The sequence below is a fragment of the Pygocentrus nattereri genome, chromosome 12 (assembly GCF_015220715.1).
Source record: "Pygocentrus nattereri isolate fPygNat1 chromosome 12, fPygNat1.pri, whole genome shotgun sequence".
NCBI classification, from domain to species: Eukaryota; Metazoa; Chordata; class Actinopteri; order Characiformes; family Serrasalmidae; genus Pygocentrus; species Pygocentrus nattereri.
The window spans coordinates 30,100,218-30,124,970 of record NC_051222.1 but is presented as its reverse complement, the minus strand read 5'-3'; the positions used below and the strand labels follow the sequence as shown (position 1 = coordinate 30,124,970).

Here is a 24,753-nt window from a genome sequence, read left to right as displayed (position 1 = left end):
GACAATAAACTGGACAAAATGAAAACAAGGCACTGTGTAGTGTTTAAATGATAACTATACAAAATAACTTTCTTCTGCAATGTTTTTATTGGAGTTTAACAAAAAAAAAGAAAAAAAAAAAAACTACCACACAGCAAACAGTTGAGTCTGACACTGACAGTTTCTATTGAAAACGAAAGTCTTCCGCTGCCATGGATGCAGCTTTGCTTATTCCTCGACTTAATTTCGATCCTCAAACTGCGACTTGTTCTTCAATAGGAATGTCGCTAAAAACTCGATTGGATTTGGAGGCCTTTAGGAAAGGAAAGAGGACAAACAACAAGAAAAAGGAAAGGAAAGAGATTTAGTTGTACAGATTGTGTTTTGTGAACGAACTAAATGTTGGAGCAATGCTTAATGTGTAATGCTTTCACTTCTTAAATGAAACCAATCAACATTAATTACATTTATACTAAGCGCTACTGTCGGAACAAAACCTTATCTCCAAAATAACTTTGTAGGAGAAAGAAACTGCACTTTTAATGTAAGTCAAGCCATTTTGGGTCATTTCTTTCGGTCCATTCATCATGAAATTCACACACAATGTAAAGGGCAACGAGCATTTTCAACCCGTCAAAAATGGAAAAAGGACTAAAGTGGAGAGACGGTTTTGTTCCGATAACAGGAACATAAAAATAAAGGTCCACAAATTGTTCTTTGCTTGGATCTAGGAAAAAACCTCACTACAACAGAACCTTTACGTTATGTGGAAGCTCTTTAAAGGGACACATCGGTCAAAATGAAAAATGTGAAGTTATAAAATTAAATTGGCAACGTGATGAAGCTGAGGGACATAACGTTGTGCTACAGAACACGGCACAGACAGTTTATAACAGAAAGCCCCTTTAGCCGCTTATTCTCCGGGGTATATTTTGGTTTGTCCGTCTGAATTTGCATGACCAAGTCGTAAGGCGTGAAATAAATGTAAATTTTATTTATTTTGTAAAATCTCCTCTCAGCTGGACAGTAAATGTGCTTTATGTTCTACACACATTGCTACCTGCTTACAACTCACTGCTGAAAGCCAAAAATCTCCGACGCTCTTTGTGTTATTTTCTAAAAGTGATGTTTCCAGAGCAGATCACTGAAGAGACGCCGTCTGTTTATAGTTTAGAGCCCAGGTTTGGGGAAAAACGGGTCGACTTTCAGTAGAAAAACAAAGTTCAGCTTCTTTTATTATAAGGGTTTAAAATGACATCACCGTCTATTAGACTGGAGAGAAGAGCTACAGCCTCACACGACGCCCAGCTTCTGAGTGGAGCTTATGAAGAACATGACCGAGCACGTTTTGGAACCACCGGTGGGGTCAAGGAGTCGGAAAGGTTCTTCACACTTACATCTCGATGGTTCTTTAAAGAGCCTTCCACTAACAGGGCCTTAAAGTGGCTCTTCTCTGGAACGGCATCAAAGAACAGTTTTTGGGACCTTTTTTTAAAGAGTGTAATGCAAGTAGATGTAACCTAATCATCCATCAGTTTATGGTGTGCACACAACACTGTCATCGCTTTCTTTTTAAGGCTTGCAGCCGTACAGGTGTGATGAAACCTACCGTTCCTTGGCCAGCACGGACAGGCCTTGGAGAAGAATTGGCACCACTGTCTGATCCAAATATGCTCGCGTGGGGAGAGTCTGTAGGGTCTGTAGATCCACCTTCTGTTTGGTGACTTTGTCGGCATTTGTCTTCTCACTCTCCACTATTCTCTGCAGGCATGAGTGAAAAGACGCACAGCAGTCAAAACAGCACGTCTGTTTTAATGTGTTAAAACAGTCGGTTTAAAAACGCACTCAGCCACTAAACCTTAGGCCTAATGTTTAGTTCATAATCTTAAGACTAATTGTTTAATTAACTGTTATTCATTGTCCGTAAACTGATGTTTCCAGTGTAGACATCCAGGAGGTTTTGTGAGGTGATGTGACTTCTGAATGCTCGCTTGTTGGTCAGCATAATCACAAAGTGACAGAGGACTTAACCAATCAATAAGTGGAAGCAATTTTGTGGGGGTGCGTTATCGTAGGGGAGGGTTTTTAACGGTGCGTTATCGTAGAGGAGGGTTTTTAACGGTGCGTTATCGTAGGGGTGGGTTTTTAACGGTGCGTTATCGTAAGGGAGGGTTTTTAACGGTGCGTTATCGTAGAGGAGAGTTTTTAACGGTGCGTTATCGTAGAGGAGGGTTTTTAACGGTGCGTTATCGTAAGGGAGGGTTTTTAACGGTGCGTTATCGTAGAGGAGGGTTTTTAACGGTGCGTTATCGTAGGGGTGGGTTTTTAACGGTGCGTTATCGTAAGGGAGGGTTTTTAACGGTGCGTTATCGTAGAGGAGAGTTTTTAACGGTGCGTTATCGTAGAGGAGGGTTTTTAACGGTGCGTTATCGTAGAGGAGGGTTTTTAACGGTGCGTTATCGTAGGGGAGGGTTTTTAACGGTGCGTTATCGTAGAGGAGGGTTTTTAACGGTGCGTTATCGTAAGGGAGGGTTTTTAACGGTGCGTTATCGTAGAGGAGGGTTTTTAACGGTGCGTTATCGTAAGGGAGGGTTTTTAACGGTGCGTTATCGTAGAGGAGAGTTTTTAACGGTGCGTTATCGTAGAGGAGGGTTTTTAACGGTGCGTTATCGTAAGGGAGGGTTTTTAACGGTACGTTATCGTAGAGGAGGGTTTTTAACGGTGCGTTATCGTAGGGGAGAGTTTTTAACGGTGCGTTATCGTAAGGGAGGGTTTTTAACGGTGCGTTATCGTAGAGGAGGGTTTTTAACGGTGCGTTATCGTAAGGGAGGGTTTTTAACGGTGCGTTATCGTAAGGGAGGATTTTTAACGGTGCGTTATCGTAGAGGAGAGTTTTTAACGGTGCGTTATCGTAAGGGAGGGGTTTTTAACGGTGCGTTAACGTAGAGGAGGGTTTTTAACGGTGCGTTATCGTAGAGGAGGGTTTTTAACGGTGCGTTATCGTAAGGGAGGGTTTTTAACGGTGCGTTATCGTAGGGGAGGGTTTTTAACGGTGCGTTATCGTAAGGGAGGGTTTTTAACGGTGCGTTATCGTAAAGGAGGGTTTTTAACGGTGCGTTATCGTAGGGGAGGGTTTTTAACGGTGCGTTATCGTAGAGGAGGGTTTTTAACGGTGCGTTATCGTAGAGGAGGGTTTTTAACGGTGCGTTATCGTAGGGGAGGGTTTTTAACGGTGCGTTATCGTAGAGGAGGGTTTTTAACGGTGCGTTATCGTAAGGGAGGGTTTTTAACGGTGCGTTATCGTAGAGGAGGGTTTTTAACGGTGCGTTATCGTAAGGGAGGGTTTTTAACGGTGCGTTATCGTAGAGGAGAGTTTTTAACGGTGCGTTATCGTAGAGGAGGGTTTTTAACGGTGCGTTATCGTAAGGGAGGGTTTTTAACGGTACGTTATCGTAGAGGAGGGTTTTTAACGGTGCGTTATCGTAGGGGAGAGTTTTTAACGGTGCGTTATCGTAAGGGAGGGTTTTTAACGGTGCGTTATCGTAGAGGAGGGTTTTTAACGGTGCGTTATCGTAGGGGAGGGTTTTTAACGGTGCGTTATCGTAGGGGTGGGTTTTTAACGGTGCGTTATCGTAAGGGAGGGTTTTTAACGGTGCGTTATCGTAGAGGAGGGTTTTTAACGGTGCGTTATCGTAGGGGAGGGTTTTTAACGGTGCGTTATCGTAGAGGAGGGTTTTTAACGGTGCGTTATCGTAGGGGTGGGTTTTTAACGGTGCGTTATCGTAGGGGAGGGTTTTTAACGGTGCGTTATCGTAGAGGAGAGTTTTTAACGGTGCGTTATCGTAGGGGAGGGTTTTTAACGGTGCGTTATCGTAGAGGAGGGTTTTTAACGGTGCGTTATCGTAAGGGAGGGTTTTTAACGGTGCGTTATCGTAGAGGAGGGTTTTTAACGGTGCGTTATCGTAGAGGAGGGTTTTTAACGGTGCGTTATCGTAAGGGAGGGTTTTTAACGGTACGTTATCGTAGAGGAGGGTTTTTAACGGTGCGTTATCGTAGGGGAGAGTTTTTAACGGTGCGTTATCGTAAGGGAGGGTTTTTAACGGTGCGTTATCGTAGAGGAGGGTTTTTAACGGTGCGTTATCGTAAGGGAGGGTTTTTAACGGTGCGTTATCGTAGAGGATGAGTTTTTAACGGTGCGTTATCGTAAGGGAGGGTTTTTAACGGTGCGTTAACGTAGAGGAGGGTTTTTAACGGTGCGTTATCGTAGGGGAGAGTTTTTAACTGTGCGTTATCGTAGAGGAGGGTTTTTAACGGTGCGTTATCGTAGAGGAGGGTTTTTAACGGTGCGTTATCGTAGAGGAGGGTTTTTAACGGTGCGTTATCGTACTGGCTGGGTTTTTAACGGTGCGTTATCGTAGGGGAGGGTTTTTAACGGTGCGTTATCGTAGAGGAGGGTTTTTAACGGTGCGTTATCGTAGAGGAGGGTTTTTAACGGTGCGTTATCGTAGAGGAGGGTTTTTAACGGTGCGTTATCGTAGAGGAGGGTTTTTAACGGTGCGTTATCGTAGGGAGGGTTTTTAACGGTGCGTTATCGTAAGGGAGGGTTTTTAACGGTGCGTTATCGTAGAGGAGAGGTTTTTTAACGGTGCGTTATCGTAGAGGAGAGGTTTTTAACGGTGCGTTATCGTAGGGAGGGTTTTTAACGGTGCGTTATCGTAGAGGAGGGTTTTTAACGGTGCGTTATCGTAAGGGAGGGTTTTTAACGGTGCGTTATCGTAGAGGAGGGTTTTTAACGGTGCGTTATCGTAAGGGAGGGTTTTTAACGGTGCGTTATCGTAGAGGAGAGTTTTTAACGGTGCGTTATCGTAGAGGAGGGTTTTTAACGGTGCGTTATCGTAAGGGAGGGTTTTTAACGGTACGTTATCGTAGAGGAGGGTTTTTAACGGTGCGTTATCGTAGGGGAGAGTTTTTAACGGTGCGTTATCGTAAGGGAGGGTTTTTAACGGTGCGTTATCGTAGAGGAGGGTTTTTAACGGTGCGTTATCGTAGGGGAGGGTTTTTAACGGTGCGTTATCGTAGAGGAGGGTTTTTAACGGTGCGTTATCGTAAGGGAGGGTTTTTAACGGTGCGTTATCGTAGAGGAGGGTTTTTAACGGTGCGTTATCGTAGGGAGGGTTTTTAACGGTGCGTTATCGTAGAGGAGGGTTTTTAACGGTGCGTTATCGTAGAGGGGGGTTTTTAACGGTGCGTGCATCGTAGGGGAGGGTTTTAACGGTGCGTTATCGTAGAGAGAGGTTTTAACGGCTGACGTTATCGTAGGGGAGGGTTTTAACGGTCGCAGTATCGTAGAGGATGGTTTTTAACGGTAGCGTTATCGTAAGAGGAGAGGTATTTCTTTAACCCGGTGCGTATCGTAGTGAGGGGGAGAGTTTTTTAACGGTGCGTTATCGTAGAGGAGGGTTTTTAACGGTGCGTTATCGTACGAGGAGGGTTTTTAACGTTACGTTATCGTAGAGGGAGGGATTTTTTACGGTGCGTTATCGTAGAGGGAGAGTTTTTAACGGTGACGCTTATCGTAGAGGGAGAGGTTTTAACGGTGCGTTATCGTAAGGGAGGGTTTTTAACGGTGCGTTATCGTAGAGGAGGGTTTTTAACGGTGTCGTTATCTGTAGAGGGAGGTTTTTAACGGGTGCGGTATCGTAGAGGAGAGGTTTTTTAACGGTGCGTTATGCGTAAGGGCAGGGGTTGTTTAACGGTGGCGTTTACGTAGAGGGAGGGTTTTTAACGGTGCGTTATCGTAGGGGGGAGGGAGGTTGTTTAACGGTGCGTTATCGTAGAGGAGGGTTTTTAAATCGTTGCGTTATCGTAGAGGGAGGGTTTTTTAAACGGGGCGTTATCGTAGGGAGGAGGGTTTTTAACGGTGCGTTCATCGTAGGGGAGAGGTTTTTAACGGTGCCGTTATCGTAAGAGGAGGGTTTTAACGGTGCGTTATCCGTAAGGGAGGGTTTTATTAAAACGGTGACGTTATCGTAGAGGGAGGGTTTTTACGAGTGCGTTATCGTAGAGGGAGGGGTTTTTAACGGTGCGTTATCGTAGAGGGAGAGGTTTTAACGGTACTCTGCGTTAATCGGAGGAGGAGGGTTTTTACGGTGCCGTTAGCGTAGGGGATGGGTTTTTTTTTAACGGTAGCGTTATCGTAAGAGGAGGGTTTTTAAACGTGCGTTATCGTAGAGGAGGTTTTTTAAACGGTGCGTTAATCGTAAGGGAGGATTTTTTAACGGTGCGTTATCGTAGAGGAGAGATTTTAACGGTGCGTTATCGTAGGGGAGAGTTTTTTAACGGTGCCGTTATCGTAGAGAGGGTTTTTTAACACGGTGCGTTAATCGAGGGGAGGGTTTTTTAACGGGCGTTATCGTAGAGGAGGGTTTTTAACGGTGCGTTATCGTAGTGAGGGGTTTTTAAACTGGGGCGTTATCGTAGAGGAGGGTTTTTAAAAAACGGGGCGTTATCGTAGAGGAGAGTTTTTTAAAGGTGCTTTATCGTTAGAGGAGGGTTTTTAAAACGGTGCGTTATCGTAAGGGGAGGGTTTTTTAACGGTACGTTATTCTAGAGGAAGGTTTTTAACGGTGCTTTATCGTAGAGAGGGTTTTTAAACGGTGCGTTATCGTAGGGGAGAGTTTTACGGTTGCGTTATCGTAGGAGGGTTTTTAAACGGTGCCGTTCTCGTAGAGGAGGGTTTTTACGGTGCGTTATCGTAAGGGAGGGTTTTTAACGGTACGTAATCGTAGATAGGTTTGTTAGACGTGCGTTATCGTAAGGGAGGGTTTTTAAACGTGCGTTATCGTATAGGAGGTTTTAACGGTGCGTTATCGTAAGGGGAGGGATTTTTAACGGTGCGTTATCGTAGAGGAGAGTTTTTAACGGTGCGTTATCGTAGAGGAGAGTTTTTAACGGTGCGTTATCGTAGAGGAGGGTTTTTAACGGTGCGTTATCGTAAGGGAGGGTTTTTAACGGTGCGTTATCGTAGAGGAGGGTTTTTAACGGTGCGTTATCGTAGAGGAGAGTTTTTAACGGTGCGTTATCGTAGAGGAGGGTTTTTAACGGTGCGTTATCGTAAGGGAGGGTTTTTAACGGTGCGTTATCGTAGAGGAGGGTTTTTAACGGTGCGTTATCGTAGGGGAGAGTTTTTAACGGTGCGTTATCGTAGAGGAGGGTTTTTAACGGTGCGTTATCGTAGGGGAGGGTTTTTAACGGGGCGTTATCGTAGAGGAGGGTTTTTAACGGTGCGTTATCGTAGGGGAGGGTTTTTAACGGTGCGTTATCGTAAGGGAGGGTTTTTAACGGTGCGTTATCGTAAGGGAGGGTTTTTAACGGTGCGTTATCGTAGGGGAGGGTTTTTAACGGTGCGTTATCGTAGGGGAGGGTTTTTAACGGTGCGTTATCGTAGAGGAGGGTTTTTAACGGTGCGTTATCGTAGGGGAGGGTTTTTAACGGTGCGTTATCGTAGGGGAGGGTTTTTAACGGTGCGTTATCGTAAGGGAGGGTTTTTAACGGTGCGTTATCGTAAGGGAGGGTTTTTAACGGTGCGTTATCGTAGAGGAGAGTTTTTAACGGTGCGTTATCGTAGAGGAGGGTTTTTAACGGTGCGTTATCGTAAGGGAGGGTTTTAACGGTGCGTTATCGTAGAGGAGGGTTTTTAACGGTGCGTTATCGTAGGGGAGGGTTTTTAACGGTGCGTTATCGTAAGGGAGGGTTTTTAACGGTGCGTTATCGTAGGGAGGGTTTTTAACGGTGCGTTATCGTAGGGAGGGTTTTTAACGGTGCGTTATCGTAGGGGAGGGTTTTTAACGGTGCGTTATCGTAGAGGAGGGTTTTTAACGGTGCGTTATCGTAGGGGAGAGGTTTTTAACGGTGCGTTATCGTAGAGGAGGGTTTTTAACGGTGCGTTATCGTAAGGGAGGGTTTTTAACGGTGCGTTATCGTAGAGGAGGGTTTTTAACGGTGCGTTATCGTAGGGGAGGGTTTTTAACGGTGCGTTATCGTAAGGGAGGGTTTTTAACGGTGCGTTATCGTAGAGGAGGGTTTTTAACGGTGCGTTATCGTAAGGGAGGGTTTTTAACGGTGCGTTATCGTAAGGGAGGGTTTTTAACGGTGCGTTATCGTAGAGGAGGGTTTTTAACGGTGCGTTATCGTAGGGAGGGTTTTTAACGGTGCGTTATCGTAAGGGAGGGTTTTTAACGGTGCGTTATCGTAGAGGAGGGTTTTTAACGGTGCGTTATCGTAAGGGAGGGTTTTTAACGGTGCGTTATCGTAGAGGAGAGTTTTTAACGGTGCGTTATCGTAAGGGAGGGTTTTTAACGGTGCGTTATCGTAGGGGAGGGTTTTTAACGGTGCGTTATCGTAAGGGAGGGTTTTTAACGGTGCGTTATCGTAGAGGAGGGTTTTTAACGGTGCGTTATCGTAGAGGAGGGTTTTTAACGGTGCGTTATCGTAGGGGAGAGTTTTTAACGGGGCGTTATCGTAGGGGAGAGTTTTTAACGGTGCGTTATCGTAGAGGAGGGTTTTTAACGGTGCGTTATCGTAAGGGAGGGTTTTTAACGGTACGTTATCGTAGAGGAGGGTTTTTAACGGTGCGTTATCGTAGAGGAGGGTTTTTAACGGTGCGTTATCGTAGGGGAGAGTTTTTAACGGTGCGTTATCGTAGGGGAGAGTTTTTAACGGTGCGTTATCGTAGAGGAGGGTTTTTAACGGTGCGTTATCGTAAGGGAGGGTTTTTAACGGTGCGTTATCGTAGAGGAGGGTTTTTAACGGTGCGTTATCGTAAGGGAGGGTTTTTAACGGTGCGTTATCGTAGAGGAGGGTTTTTAACGGTGCGTTATCGTAAGGGAGGATTTTTAACGGTGCGTTATCGTAGAGGAGAGTTTTTAACGGTGCGTTATCGTAAGAGGAGGGTTTTAACGGTGCGTTATCGTAGAGGAGGGTTTTTAACGGTGCGTTATCGTAGAGGAGGGTTTTTAACGGTGCGTATCGTAGGGGAGGGTTTTTTAACGGTGCGTTATCGTAAGGGAGGGTTTTAACGGTGCGTTATGTAGGGGAGAGTTTTTAACGGTCTGCGTTATCGTAGAGGAGGGTTTTTTTAACGGTGCGTTATCGTATTGGAGGGTTTTTAACGGTGCGTTATCGTAGAGGAGGGTTTTTAACGGTGCGTTATCGTAGGGAGGTTTTTAACGGTGCGTTATCGTAGGGAGGGTTTTTTAACGGTGCGTTATCGTAGAGGAGGGTTTTTTTTAACGGTGCGTTATCGTAGAGGAGGGTTTTTTAACGGTGCGTTATCGTAGAGGAGGGTTTTTAACGGTACGTTATCGTAGAGGAGGGTTTTTTAACGGTGCGTTATGTAGAGGGAGGGTTTTTAACGGTTGCGTATCGGGTAAGGGAGGGTTTTTAACGGCTGCGTTATCGTAGAGGAGGGTTTTTAACGGTGCGTTATCGTAAGGGAGGCTTTTTACGGTGCGTTATCGTAGAGGAGGGTTTTTAACGGTGCGTTATCGTAAGGGAGGGGTTTTTAACGGTGCGTTAACGTAAGGGAGGGTTTTTAACGGTGCGTTATCGTAAGGGAGGGTTTTTAACGGTGCGTTATCGTAGAGGAGGTTTTTTAACGGTGCGTTATCGTAGAGGAGGGTTTTTAACGGTGCGTTATCGTAGGGGAGAGTTTTTAACGGGGCGTTATCGTAGGGGAGAGTTTTTAACGGTGCGTTATCGTAGAGGAGGGTTTTTAACGGTGCGTTATCGTAAGGGAGGGTTTTTAACGGTACGTTATCGTAGAGGAGGGTTTTTAACGGTGCGTTATCGTAGAGGAGGGTTTTTAACGGTGCGTTATCGTAGGGGAGAGTTTTTAACGGTGCGTTATCGTAGGGAGAGTTTTTAACGGTGCGTTATCGTAGAGGAGGGTTTTTAACGGTGCGTTATCGTAAGGGAGGGTTTTTAACGGTAGCGTTATCGTAGAGGAGGGTTTTTAACGGTGCGTTATCGTAAGGGAGGGTTTTTAACGGTGCGTTATCGTAGAGGAGGGTTTTTAACGGTGCGTTATCGTAAGGGAGGATTTTTAACGGTGCGTTATCGTAGAGGAGAGTTTTTAACGGTGCGTTATCGTAGGGGAGAGTTTTTAACGGTGCGTTATCGTAGAGGAGGGTTTTTAACGGTGCGTTATCGTAGGGGAGGGTTTTTAACGGGGCGTTATCGTAGAGGAGGGTTTTTAACGGTGCGTTATCGTAGGGGAGGGTTTTTAACGGGGCGTTATCGTAGAGGAGGGTTTTTAACGGTGCGTTATCGTAGAGGAGAGTTTTTAACGGTGCGTTATCGTAGAGGAGGGTTTTTAACGGTGCGTTATCGTAAGGGAGGGTTTTTAACGGTACGTTATCGTAGAGGAGGGTTTTTAACGGTGCGTTATCGTAGAGGAGGGTTTTTAACGGTGCGTTATCGTAGGGGAGAGTTTTTAACGGTGCGTTATCGTAGGGGAGAGTTTTTAACGGTGCGTTATCGTAGAGGAGGGTTTTTAACGGTGCGTTATCGTAAGGGAGGGTTTTTAACGGTACGTTATCGTAGAGGAGGGTTTTTAACGGTGCGTTATCGTAAGGGAGGGTTTTTAACGGTGCGTTATCGTAGAGGAGGGTTTTTAACGGTGCGTTATCGTAAGGGAGGATTTTTAACGGTGCGTTATCGTAGAGGAGAGTTTTTAACGGTGCGTTATCGTAAGGGAGGGGTTTTTAACGGTGCGTTAACGTAGAGGAGGGTTTTTAACGGTGCGTTATCGTAGGGGAGAGTTTTTAACGGTGCGTTATCGTAAGGGAGGATTTTTAACGGTGCGTTATCGTAGAGGAGAGTTTTTAACGGTGCGTTATCGTAGGGGAGAGTTTTTAACGGTGCGTTATCGTAGAGGAGGGTTTTTAACGGTGCGTTATCGTAGGGGAGGGTTTTTAACGGGGCGTTATCGTAGAGGAGGGTTTTTAACGGTGCGTTATCGTAGGGGAGGGTTTTTAACGGGGCGTTATCGTAGAGGAGGGTTTTTAACGGTGCGTTATCGTAGAGGAGAGTTTTTAACGGTGCGTTATCGTAGAGGAGGGTTTTTAACGGTGCGTTATCGTAAGGGAGGGTTTTTAACGGTACGTTATCGTAGAGGAGGGTTTTTAACGGTGCGTTATCGTAGAGGAGGGTTTTTAACGGTGCGTTATCGTAGGGGAGAGTTTTTAACGGTGCGTTATCGTAGGGGAGAGTTTTTAACGGTGCGTTATCGTAGAGGAGGGTTTTTAACGGTGCGTTATCGTAAGGGAGGGTTTTTTAACGGTACGTTATCGTAGAGGAGGGTTTTTAACGGTGCGTTATCGTAAGGGAGGGTTTTTAACGGTGCGTTATCGTAGAGGAGGGTTTTTAACGGTGCGTTATCGTAAGGGAGGATTTTTAACGGTGCGTTATCGTAGAGGAGAGTTTTTAACGGTGCGTTATCGTAAGGGAGGGGTTTTTAACGGTGCGTTAACGTAGAGGAGGGTTTTTAACGGTGCGTTATCGTAGGGGAGAGTTTTTAACGGTGCGTTATCGTAAGGGAGGGTTTTTAACGGTGCGTTATCGTAGAGGAGGGTTTTTAACGGTGCGTTATCGTAGAGGAGGGTTTTTAACGGTGCGTTATCGTAGGGGAGAGTTTTTAACGGGGCGTTATCGTAGAGGAGGGTTTTTAACGGTGCGTTATCGTAGAGGAGGGTTTTTAACGGTGCGTTATCGTAGAGGAGAGTTTTTAACGGTGCGTTATCGTAGAGGAGGGTTTTTAACGGTGCGTTATCGTAGAGGAGGGTTTTTTAACGGTGCGTTATCGTAGGGGAGGGTTTTTTAACGGTGCGTTATCGTAAGGGAGGGTTTTTAACGGTGCGTTATCGTAAGGAGGGTTTTTAACGGTGCGTTATCGTAAGGGAGGGTTTTTAACGGTGCGTTATCGTAGGGGAGGGTTTTTAACGGTGCGTTATCGTAGAGGAGGGTTTTTAACGGTGCGTTATCGTAGGGGAGAGTTTTTAACGGTGCGTTATCGTAAGGGAGGGTTTTTAACGGTGCGTTATCGTAGGGGAGGGTTTTTAACGGTGCGTTATCGTAAGGGAGGGTTTTTAACGGTGCGTTATCGTAAGGGAGGGTTTTTAACGGTGCGTTATCGTAGAGGAGGGTTTTTAACGGTGCGTTATCGTAGAGGAGGGTTTTTAACGGTGCGTTATCGTAGGGGAGGGTTTTTAACGGTGCGTTATCGTAGGGGAGGGTTTTTAACGGTGCGTTATCGTAAGGGAGGGTTTTTAACGGTGCGTTATCGTAGAGGAGAGTTTTTAACGGTGCGTTATCGTAGAGGAGGGTTTTTAACGGTGCGTTATCGTAGAGGAGGGTTTTTAACGGTGCGTTATCGTAGAGGAGGGTTTTTAACGGTGCGTTATCGTAGGGGAGGGTTTTTAACGGTGCGTTATCGTAAGGGAGGGTTTTTAACGGTGCGTTATCGTAGGGGAGGGTTTTTAACGGTGCGTTATCGTAGAGGAGGGTTTTTAACGGTGCGTTATCGTAGGGGAGAGTTTTTAACGGTGCGTTATCGTAAGGGAGGGTTTTTAACGGTGCGTTATCGTAGGGGAGGGTTTTTAACGGTGCGTTATCGTAGGGGAGGGTTTTTAACGGTGCGTTATCGTAAGGGAGGGTTTTTAACGGTGCGTTATCGTAGAGGAGGGTTTTTAACGGTGCGTTATCGTAGGGGAGGGTTTTTAACGGTGCGTTATCGTAGGGGAGGGTTTTTAACGGTGCGTTATCGTAGAGGAGGGTTTTTAACGGTGCGTTATCGTAAGGGAGGGTTTTTAACGGTGCGTTATCGTAGATGAGAGTTTTTAACGGTGCGTTATCGTAGAGGAGGGTTTTTAACGGTGCGTTATCGTAGAGGAGGGTTTTTAACGGTGCGTTATCGTAGAGGAGGGTTTTTAACGGTGCGTTATCGTAGGGGAGGGTTTTTAACGGTGCGTTATCGTAAGGGAGGGTTTTTAACGGTGCGTTATCGTAGGGGAGAGTTTTTAACGGGGCGTTATCGTAGAGGAGGGTTTTTAACGGTGCGTTATCGTAGGGGAGGGTTTTTAACGGTGCGTTATCGTAGAGGAGGGTTTTTAACGGTGCGTTATCGTAGGGGAGGGTTTTTAACGGTGCGTTATCGTAGATGAGAGTTTTTAACGGTGCGTTATCGTAGAGGAGGGTTTTTAACGGTGCGTTATCGTAGAGGAGGGTTTTTAACGGTGCGTTATCGTAGAGGAGGGTTTTTAACGGTGCGTTATCGTAGGGGAGGGTTTTTAACGGTGCGTTATCGTAGGGGAGGGTTTTTAACGGTGCGTTATCGTAAGGGAGGGTTTTTAACGGTGCGTTATCGTAGGGGAGAGTTTTTAACGGTGCGTTATCGTAGGGGAGGGTTTTTAACGGTGCGTTATCGTAGAGGAGGGTTTTTAACGGTGCGTTATCGTAGAGGAGGGTTTTTAACGGTGCGTTATCGTAGAGGAGGGTTTTTAACGGTGCGTTATCGTAAGGGAGGGTTTTTAACGGTGCGTTATCGTAAGGGAGGGTTTTTAACGGTGCGTTATCGTAGAGGAGGGTTTTTAACGGTGCGTTATCGTAGGGGAGAGTTTTTAACGGTGCGTTATCGTAGGGGAGGGTTTTTAACGGTGCGTTATCGTAGAGGAGGGTTTTTAACGGTGCGTTATCGTAGAGGAGGGTTTTTAACGGTGCGTTATCGTAAGGGAGGGTTTTTAACGGTGCGTTATCGTAGAGGAGAGTTTTTAACGGTGCGTTATCGTAGAGGAGGGTTTTTAACGGTGCGTTATCGTAAGGGAGGGTTTTTAACGGTGCGTTATCGTAGAGGAGGGTTTTTAACGGTGCGTTATCGTAGAGGAGAGTTTTTAACGGTGCGTTATCGTAGAGGAGGGTTTTTAACGGTGCGTTATCGTAAGGGAGGGTTTTTAACGGTGCGTTATCGTAGAGGAGGGTTTTTAACGGTGCGTTATCGTAGGGGAGAGTTTTTAACGGTGCGTTATCGTAGGGGAGGGTTTTTAACGGTGCGTTATCGTAGAGGAGGGTTTTTAACGGTGCGTTATCGTAGAGGAGGGTTTTTAACGGTGCGTTATCGTAGAGGAGGGTTTTTAACGGTGCGTTATCGTAAGGGAGGGTTTTTAACGGTGCGTTATCGTAGAGGAGGGTTTTTAACGGTGCGTTATCGTAGGGGAGAGTTTTTAACGGTGCGTTATCGTAGGGGAGGGTTTTTAACGGTGCGTTATCGTAGAGGAGGGTTTTTAACGGTGCGTTATCGTAGAGGAGGGTTTTTAACGGTGCGTTATCGTAGGGGAGGGTTTTTAACGGTGCGTTATCGTAGGGGAGAGTTTTTAACGGTGCGTTATCGTAAGGGAGGGTTTTTAACGGTGCGTTATCGTAGAGGAGGGTTTTTCACGGTGCGTTATCGTAGGGGAGGGTTTTTAACGGTGCGTTATCGTAGAGGAGGGTTTTTAACGGTGCGTTATCGTAAGGGAGGGTTTTTAACGGTGCGTTATCGTAAGGGAGGGTTTTTAACGGTGCGTTATCGTAGAGGAGAGTTTTTAACGGTGCGTTATCGTAAGGGAGGGTTTTTAACGGTGCGTTATCGTAGAGGAGGGTTTTTAACGGTGCGTTATCGTAGAGGAGAGTTTTTAACGGTGCGTTATCGTAGAGGAGGGTTTTTAACGGTGCGTTATCGTAAGGGAGGGTTTTTAACGGTGCGTTATCGTAGAGGAGGGTTTTTAACGGTGCGTTATCGTAGAGGAGGGTTTTTAACGGTGCGTTATCGTAAGGGAGGGTTTTTAACGGTGCGTTATCGTAGAGGAGGGTTTTTAACGGTGCGTTATCGTAGAGGAGAGTTTTTAACGGTGCGTTATCGTAGGGGAGGGTTTTTAACGGTGCGTTATCGTAGAGGAGGGTTTTTAACGGTGCGTTATCGTAGAGGAGAGTTTTTAACGGTGCGTTATCGTAGAGGAGGGTTTTTAACGGTGCGTTATCGTAAGGGAGGGTTTTTAACGGTGCGTTATCGTAGAGGAGGGTTTTTAACGGTGCGTTATCGTAGAGGAGAGTTTTTAACGGTGCGTTATCGTAGAGGAGGGTTTTTAACGGTGCGTTATCGTAAGGGAGGGTTTTTAACGGTGCGTTATCGTAGAGGAGGGTTTTTAACGGTGCGTTATCGTAGGGGAGAGTTTTTAACGGTGCGTTATCGTAGGGGAGGGTTTTTAACGGTGCGTTATCGTAGAGGAGGGTTTTTAACGGTGCGTTATCGTAGAGGAGGGTTTTTAACGGTGCGTTATCGTAGGGGAGGGTTTTTAACGGTGCGTTATCGTAGGGGAGAGTTTTTAACGGTGCGTTATCGTAGGGGAGGGTTTTTAACGGTGCGTTATCGTAGAGGAGGGTTTTTAACGGTGCGTTATCGTAGAGGAGGGTTTTTAACGGTGCGTTATCGTAGAGGAGGGTTTTTAACGGTGCGTTATCGTAAGGGAGGGTTTTTAACGGTGCGTTATCGTAGAGGAGGGTTTTTAACGGTGCGTTATCGTAGGGGAGAGTTTTTAACGGTGCGTTATCGTAAGGGAGGGTTTTTAACGGTGCGTTATCGTAAGGGAGGGTTTTTCACGGTGCGTTATCGTAGGGGAGGGTTTTTAACGGTGCGTTATCGTAGAGGAGGGTTTTTAACGGTGCGTTATCGTAGGGGAGGGTTTTTAACGGTGCGTTATCGTAGAGGAGGGTTTTTAACGGTGCGTTATCGTAAGGGAGGGTTTTTAACGGTGCGTTATCGTAAGGGAGGGTTTTTAACGGTACGTTATCGTAGAGGAGGGTTTTTAACGGTGCGTTATCGTAAGGGAGGGTTATTAACGGTGCGTTATCGTAGAGGAGGGTTTTTAACGGTGCGTTATCGTAGGGGAGGGTTTTTAACGGTGCGTTATCGTAGAGGAGGGTTTTTAACGGTGCGTTATCGTAGAGGAGGGTTTTTAACGGTGCGTTATCGTAGGGGAGGGTTTTTAACGGTGCGTTATCGTAGAGGAGGGTTTTTAACGGTGCGTTATCGTAGAGGAGGGTTTTTAACGGTGCGTTATCGTAGAGGAGAGTTTTTAACGGTGCGTTATCGTAGAGGAGGGTTTTTAACGGTGCGTTATCGTAGAGGAGGGATTTAGTGACTGTACTTTTGGATTTATAGGGTTAATGTATTGCCAATTTAAACACAAAATGCATTTAGGGATTTTGGCTCATTTATGTTGTTGCTTTTTTGTCCAGTACCTGGATGTTTTCTGTGAGGCCATATTCTGCATGGGGGTTTTCTGCAACCTGAAATTCAGGAAAACAAAATGTCAGACCAAGACAGAGAAATCTGACATTTCAACAGAGTCATTAACCATGTTTCAGTCCTAAGGAATACACACATTTTTTTATATATATATTTTTTTTTAAATAATAAGCATCGGTGTAGCACCATGTGACAGATCACCCTCATGTACCTCTTACTAGAAAAACAAACAGCACGGTGGAGAGGTAGAGCTGGACTGACTGGAGAACCGTTTCAGCTCTTAGACAGGAGGTCAGAAAAGATCATAGCCTTTCTAATGGAAAGTGCTCAAACAGCTCTGTATGGCTCAGAAAAGTCATCTCGGATGGAAAAATGATAAAGTAAAAAATAAACAGAATGTCCTAATCATGCTTTTTATTATTAAAAGAGCATGTTTGATGGAAAGAAGCTGCTAAGCAGCAAAAATCACTTTTTTGAACGCATTTACATTTTACTGCTTACAGATTGTGCAGAAAATGGATGGAAACATAGCAACTGATTAGTTTACTGTTCCCCAGCCTTGGTCCTGGACGACTCCCTGCTCTGCGCATTTAAGAGTTCTTATAGTACAGAAACTGAAATGTGAAGGACAGTGGGCCTCCAGGTTTAGGCCCTAGCAGCATTTTGAAGCATCTCACCGGAGTGTGTCCTTCCATGCTCTGATCTGCATCTGTGTGATCTGAAAGCAACCAGATAAAGAATGTGTCATCAGACGGTACATCGCGTTTGTCCATGGAACACTGAATTTATACAGCATGCTTTAGGTTATTGAACTCGTACGGCAGGAGTTAAAGTGGATTTCCACCAGTTTTTCAAAGTTTCTGAATAATTCAGTCCTTGGGATGTAAACAAACTCATTCAGAGTGGGTTGGTGTGAAACGGTTCACTGTAGAGAAACGCACTGAGTCAGACTTCTTTACTGTGGTGCCGATGGGAACCAGGGGTCACAATGTCTACAACACAAATGTACCCATTTTATTTACTATCCTAATATTAGAATATTTATTTACTAAATATATATATTTTTTTTATTTGTAATGCTGATGGTAAAACACTCAAATATGCAAACTACTGCTTCTATAGACCATCTTGCCTTACAACACCCTGCATGTTCTCCTCCACTATACATGGATTAAAATGCATTTGGGGCCAAAACATTATCACAAAACTGTCATACAGAAGCCTCTGACATGTAAACATGGTCTGGTTCCTATCACCACCACTGTGAACCATCCTGACTCGGCAAGTTTATCTAGAACAGAGCTTTTCACGCCAAACCACTGCACTATTTGGTTTGCATCCCAACCATTGGGTTTGGTCTGCACCCCATCCTTTGGGTTTGGTCTGCACCCCATCCTTTGGGTTTGGTCTGCACCCCATCCATTGGGTTTGGTCTGCACCCCATCCTTTGGGTTTGGTCTGCACCCCATCCATTGGGTTTGGTCTGCACCCCATCCTTTGGGTTTGGTCTGCACCCCATCCTTTGGGTTTGGTCTGCACCCCATCCTTTGGGTTTGGTTCGCATCCCATCCATTGGGTTTGGTCTGCACCCCATCCTTTGGGTTTGGTCTGCACCCCATCCATTGGGTTTGGTTCGCATCCCATCCATTGGGTTATGCAGAATTTTGGAAAAATCGGTGGAGCTCTCCTCCACCAGTCAACGAGGACGACGCTGTTTTAGCAGTCTAGCTAGACTATGTGCCGAAATATCGAAGGCAGCATTAATGTTTCATTCCTAGACGCCTTTAATCGGCGTTTCCCACCTTCAGCTCTCCGAGTTAGACCAAGTCCGGTTACCGGGACTCTGACTGACCCGCACCGCACGGGTTCGCGCTCACCTGCTCCCGGACGACTGGACCGAGAAAGCCGAGAGCAGGAGAACACGAACATGTGCAGTACAGGTTGATCTGGCGTCTGAACGCGTTAAGACTGAGCCATCGGCTCCCAGCGCGGACGGTCAGCCGCCGCCGCCGCTCGCTGGCGGGACTCAATGAGCTCCGTTAGCTTATCGGGCTAACGGAGCTAACCCGCACCGCTAAACCCGCCGGGGACGTTTCAGAGCGACACGGCGCTCCGAACCGGCTCGTTTCAACAGCTCATCACCGGTTTAATAAGGAGGCGCATCACTGTCGCCGAATCCGCCACACCGGCGGCTGTTTTTGTGCTTCTCTGATTCACAAAAGGAGAGAAAGCGCTCCCTTACCGTCCGCCATGTTTGTTGTTAGTTTCTACGCGGTGATTCCTGCGCAACCAGCGCGCGGTCCGCCAACGAGAATCCCGCTCCTGCGCAGTTTACGCCCGCCTGCGTAACGTGCGTCGGACTTAAGGGCGTCCGAAACCACCTTAATTACCCAGCTACACAGACCGCGCTGACACACTGCGGTGCGGAGCCCCGGAGGGGGCGGGGGTAGTAATAATAATAATAATAATAATAATAATAATAATAATAATAATAATAATAATAATAATTCGAGTGAACTTTTTGCTGCTTACGCACGTTTTCTCTTATACGTGGTCACCATTTCTTAAATCGTCCCCCCGTTTTCTTTTCATCGTGCGCACGTTTTTTTACTTCGTGGGTGCGTTTGTGTTTATTCGTGATCCCGATTTTCTAACTCGTTCTCTCGTTTTTGTCTTTTAACCGTGGTCGTGTTCTGTTTCTGGCTGAACGCGCGTTGTTCGTGCTTTGGTAACGGATCCCCGAGCCCGTCTGACGGGTTCTGACGACTTAGGCTGATGAAGTGATGGACAGAGGCGCTATGAGGAAACCGCAGCTCAGATTCAGACTCATCAGTGCAGCTGCAGTTTGGTGGTGACATGAAGGAAGACAATAAACTACAACCACAGTCTTCACTAAACGGCACTGACCATCTAACCATCATATTTAACAGAGATTCAGACGCTCAGCTGTTTCTGCTCCCGCGACCCGGATAATTTAAAAATTAATCCTGCAAAAAAAAAAAAATATATATATATATATATATATATATATATATTTTAGACAGAATAGTTTCTAATCACTTACCCTGAACGTTTCTTTAATATTAGAAAGCAGAAGGACGCGTTTCACTAAAACAGCAAAGAAATCTCACCGCTATGTTTCTACAACAAACGGCAGCAGGAGGCGGGCTTTACTGCTAGAGCGGGATGATTGATGGGCGAGCGGAGCAGCTCATTGGCTGTTCGCGCTCACTGACGTCACGAGGCGCCGTTTTTAAACTCCTATAGCTCGAGTTTAAAAGCTCTTAAAATATAACAGCGGTGTTAAAATGCCTTATAATGTTCAGTGTTCAGGTGATCACTGCGTTCTTTTACATTAACAATGTTTAAGCGCTGATAAACTACGATTTTGCACAAAAGCTCCATATCAACCCATTCATTTTGGCCTCGCTCGGGAGCGCCCTCTAGCGTTGGGAAAAGCGGAGGACATCGCCGAGAGTGACTCCTCCTCTCTACAGGCTCTCTGGCCTAACTGCTGTTGGCGGCGTCGGTAGATAAATACGTATAAATAAACGAAGTAAACAACATTTAAAAATTCTACCAAATTTAAACGCTAAGAATGTTTACATTCTACATCAACTCGTTTATTGACAAAAAAAAAAGGGGAGAAATTTTTTTTTCCACGATAAGGACCGTTAATAAAAAAAGAGAGAGTAAAGAAAATTAAAATTAAACTAGCTAAGTGACATTTATGATAAAAAGAGGACAAGGAACCGTGTGAAACAAAATAATTGTTGTTTAATTAAATATAAAAAAAAATATTTTATTTGTTAGAAACAGAACGACGGCCGTTTCCGCGGAGGAGCTGACGGTGTTTCCGGCCTGTCCCCTGCCGAGCAGCAGCAGCGGGGTTTGTTTTCTTTCTCACGGCGGCGCTAAACTTTCGGTTTGTTTCACTCCGGTGATGATTGTGGACCTGCGGCGCCGGGTGGATGAACTCAGCGCCCGGAGGAAGAGCCAGGTCACTCCCCGGCTCTGCTCCACCATCCTGCCGTGATCGGGCGTCTCCGGTGCGGGGCTCGTCTCTCCCTGCACGGCGGCTCTTCTCCTGGATCCACCCGCTCTTCTCCTGGATCTACCCGCTCTTCTCCTGGATCTACCCGCTCTTCTCCTGGATCTACCCGCTCTTCTCCTGGATCTACCCGCTCTTCTCCTGGACTTGTCGGCTCTTCCGTCGCAGCATGGCGGCCAGACCCACCGAGCTTGGTGCTGCGGAGCCCGATGCCGCCGGTGAGCGGATCAGAAACCTCCACAAGCAGGCGTTTGAGTACATCTCCGTGGCTTTGCGCATCGACGAGGACGAAAAAGGTGCGTTTTCAACACCCCGAGGCCAGTAAACCCATCAGCCGGCTCTCTGCCAGCCCTCTTCCCCTCTGTCCGCCGGACTTCTTCCACCTCACCGACCCTTCACCTCCTCGTCTGGCGTGTCCGTAAACATGTTTCTCAACGACGAAACACATTTGAGCCTCACAGGATCTTCAGACCAGGCCGGTCCTCTGGGGACTTCCCTCAGATTACTCAGCTGCATAACCCAAGACTGAAGCCAAGCCTGTCCAAAGGGAAATTCAGAGATTCCTCACTGAACCAGATTCCTTAAGCTGAACGTCAGATCAGTCCAGTGGGAAATTTCACAGTGATGTATTAGTTAACTAGATAACTTAAGCTGAACGTCAGATCAGTCCAGTGGGAGATTTCAGTGTTTTATTAGTTAACCAGATAACTTAAGCTGAACGTCAGATCAGGCCAGTGGGAGATTTCACAGTGATTTATTAGTTAACCAGATAACTTAAGCTGAACGTCAGATCAGTCCAGTGGGAGATTTCAGTGATTTATTAGTTAACCAGTTAACTTAAGCTGAACGTCAGATCAGTCCAGTGGGAGATTTCAGTGATTTATTACTTAACCAGATAACTTAAGCTGAACGTCAGATCATTCCAGTGGGAGATTTCACAGTGACGTATTTGTTAACCAGATAACTTAAGCTGAACGTCAGATCAGTCCAGTGGGAGATTTCAGTGTTTTATTACTTAACCAGATAACTTAAGCTAAACGTCAGATCAGTCCAGTGGGAGATTTCACAGTGACGTATTTGTTAACCAGATAACTTAAGCTGAACGTCAGATCAGTCCAGTGGGAGATTTCAGTGTTTTATTACTTAACCAGATAACTTAAGCTAAACGTCAGATCAGTCCAGTGGGAGATTTCACAGTGTTTTATTACTTAACCAGATAACTTAAGCTAAACGTCAGATCAGTCCAGTGGGAGATTTCACAGTGACGTATTTGTTAACCAGATAACTTAAGCTGAACGTCAAATCAGTCCAGTGGGAGATTTCACAGTGATGTATTAGTTAACCAGATAACTTAAGCTGAACGTCAGATCAGTCCAGTGGGAGATTTCACAGTGATTTATTAGTTAACCAGATAACTTAAGCTGAACGTCAGATCAGTCCAGTGGGAGATTTCAGTGTTTTATTAGTTAACCAGATAACTTAAGCTAAACGTCAGATCAGTCCAGTGGGAGATTTCACAGTGACGTATTTGTTAACCAGATAACTTAAGCTGAACGTCAAATCAGTCCAGTGGGAGATTTCACAGTGATGTATTAGTTAACCAGATAACTTAAGCTGAACGTCAGATCAGTCCAGTGGGAGATTTCACAGTGATTTATTAGTTAACCAGATAACTTAAGCTGAACGTCAGATCAGTCCAGTGGGAGATTTCAGTGATTTATTAGTTAACCAGATAACTTAAGCTGAACGTCAGATCAGGCCAGTGGGAGATTTCACAGTGATTTATTAGTTAACCAGATAACTTAAGCTGAACGTCAGATCAGTCCAGTGGGAGATTTCAGTGATTTATTAGTTAACCAGTTAACTTAAGCTGAACGTCAGATCAGTCCAGTGGGAGATTTCAGTGATTTATTACTTAACCAGATAACTTAAGCTGAACGTCAGATCAGTCCAGTGGGAGATTTCAGTGATTTATTACTTAACCAGATAACTTAAGCTGAACGTCAGATCATTCCAGTGGGAGATTTCACAGTGACGTATTTGTTAACCAGATAACTTAAGCTGAACGTCAGATCAGTCCAGTGGGAGATTTCAGTGTTTTATTACTTAACCAGATAACTTAAGCTAAACGTCAGATCAGTCCAGTGGGAGATTTCACAGTGACGTATTTGTTAACCAGATAACTTAAGCTGAACGTCAAATCAGTCCAGTGGGAGATTTCACAGTGATGTATTAGTTAACCAGATAACTTAAGCTGAACGTCAGATCAGTCCAGTGGGAGATTTCACAGTGATTTATTAGTTAACCAGATAACTTAAGCTGAACGTCAGATCAGTCCAGTGGGAGATTTCACAGTGATGTATTCGTTAACCAGATAACTTAAGCTGAACGTCAGATCAGGCCAGTGGGAGATTTCACAGTGACGTATTAGTTAACCAGATAACTTAAGCTGAACGTCAGATCAGTCCAGTGGGAGATTTCACAGTGATGTATTAGTTAACCAGATAACTTAAGCTGAACGTCAGATCAGGCCAGTGGGAGATTTCAGTGATTTATTAGTTAACCAGATAACTTAAGCTGAACGTCAGATCAGGCTAGTGGGAGATTTCACAGTGATGTATTAGTTAACCAGATAACTTAAGCTGAACGTCAGATCAGTCCAGTGGGAGATTTCAGTGTTTTATTAGTTAACCAGATAACTTAAGCTGAACGTCAGATCAGTCCAGTGGGAGATTTCACAGTGATGTATTAGTAACCAGATAACTTAAGCTGAACGTCAGATCAGTCCAGTGAGAGATTTCACAGTGATGTATTAGTTAACCAGATAACTTAAGCTGAACGTCAGATCAGTCCAGTGGGAGATTTCACAGTGTTTTATTAGTTAACCAGATAACTTAAGCTGAACGTCAGATCAGTCCAGTGGGAGATTTCACAGTGATTTATTAGTTAACCAGATAACTTAAGCTGAACGTCAGATCAGTCCAGTGGGAGATTTCACAGTGATTTATTAGTTAACCAGATAACTTAAGCTGAACGTCAGATCAGTCCAGTGAGAGATTTCACAGTGATGTATTAGTTAACCAGATAACTTAAGCTGAACGTCAGATCAGTCCAGTGGGAGATTTCAGTGTTTTATTAGTTAACCAGATAACTTAAGCTGAACGTCAGATCAGTCCAGTGGGAGATTTCACAGTGATTTATTAGTTAACCAGATAACTTAAGCTGAACGTCAGATCAGTCCAGTGGGAGATTTCACAGTGATTTATTAGTTAACCAGATAACTTAAGCTGAACGTCAGATCAGTCCAGTGGGAGATTTCAGTGTTTTATTAGTTAACCAGATAACTTAAGCTGAACGTCAGATCAGTCCAGTGGGAGATTTCAGTGATTTATTAGTTAACCAGATAACTTAAGCTGAACGTCAGATCAGTCCAGTGGGAGATTTCAGTGATGTATTAGTTAACCAGATAACTTAAGCTGAACGTCAGATCAGTCCAGTGGGAGATTTCAGTGATGTATTAGTTAACCAGATAACTTAAGCTGAACGTCAGATCAGTCCAGTGGGAGATTTCACAGTGATTTATTAGTTAACCAGATAACTTAAGCTGAACGTCAGATCAGTCCAGTGGGAGATTTCACAGTGATTTATTAGTTAACCAGATAACTTAAGCTGAACGTCAGATCAGTCCAGTGGGAGATTTCACAGTGATGTATTAGTTAACCAGATAACTTAAGCTGAACGTCAGATCAGTCCAGTGGGAGATTTCACAGTGATTTATTAGTTAACCAGATAACTTAAGCTGAACGTCAGATCAGGCCAGTGGGAGATTTCACAGTGATGTATTAGTTAACCAGATAACTTAAGCTGAACGTCAGATCAGTCCAGTGGGAGATTTCACAGTGATGTATTTGTTAACCAGATTCCTTAAGCTGAACGTCAAATCAGTCCAGTGGGAGATTTCACAGTGATGTATTAGTTAACCAGATAACTTAAGCTGAACGTCAGATCAGTCCAGTGGGAGATTTCACAGTGATGTATTAGTTAACCAGATAACTTAAGCTGAACGTCAGATCAGTCCAGTGGGAGATTTCACAGTGTTTTATTAGTTAACCAGATAACTTAAGCTGAACGTCAGATCAGTCCAGTGGGAGATTTCACAGTGATTTATTAGTTAACCAGATAACTTAAGCTGAACGTCAGATCAGTCCAGTGGGAGATTTCACAGTGACGTATTAGTTAACGAGATAACTTAAGCTGAACGTCAGATCAGTCCAGTGGGAGATTTCAGTGTTTTATTAGTTAACCAGATAACTTAAGCTGAACGTCAGATCAGTCCAGTGGGAGATTTCACAGTGATTTATTAGTTAACCAGATAACTTAAGCT

The 24,753-nt window shown here is 45.0% G+C and overlaps 2 protein-coding genes across 7 annotated transcripts in view; one reads left to right on the top strand and one right to left on the bottom strand.

The window, feature by feature from the left end:
* Positions 1-68: 68 nt before the first annotated feature.
* Positions 69-19,474, bottom strand: dpy30 (dpy-30 histone methyltransferase complex regulatory subunit). 4 transcript variants are annotated; one of them, XM_017716532.2, is made up of 5 exons: positions 19,383-19,474; positions 16,996-17,036; positions 16,312-16,359; positions 1,589-1,740; positions 69-292 (listed from the first exon to the last, which is right to left on the bottom strand). In XM_017716532.2, the coding sequence occupies exons 2-5, from the start codon at positions 17,011-17,013 to the stop codon at positions 220-222; spliced, it is 291 nt and encodes a 96-aa protein (XP_017572021.1). In that variant the 5' UTR covers positions 17,014-17,036; positions 19,383-19,474; the 3' UTR covers positions 69-219. The 4 variants fall into 4 exon arrangements, with proteins under 4 accessions (XP_017572021.1, XP_017572020.1, XP_017572019.1 ...); XM_017716531.2 differs by lacking the exon at positions 19,383-19,474 and adding an exon at positions 18,561-18,685; XM_017716530.2 differs by lacking the exon at positions 19,383-19,474 and adding an exon at positions 18,196-18,262.
* Positions 19,475-20,161: 687 nt separating this feature from the next.
* spast (spastin) overlaps positions 20,162-24,753 on the top strand; it is a 35,495-nt gene continuing 30,903 nt past the window's right edge. For 2 of the 3 annotated variants that reach the window (XM_037543619.1, XM_037543620.1), the window contains exon 1: positions 20,162-20,665. In XM_037543619.1, the coding sequence (XP_037399516.1) occupies positions 20,290-20,665 (376 nt within the window). In that variant the 5' untranslated portion in view covers positions 20,162-20,289. The remainder of the gene's footprint in view (positions 20,666-24,753) is intronic. The other variant, XM_017716501.2, reaches the window with a different exon arrangement.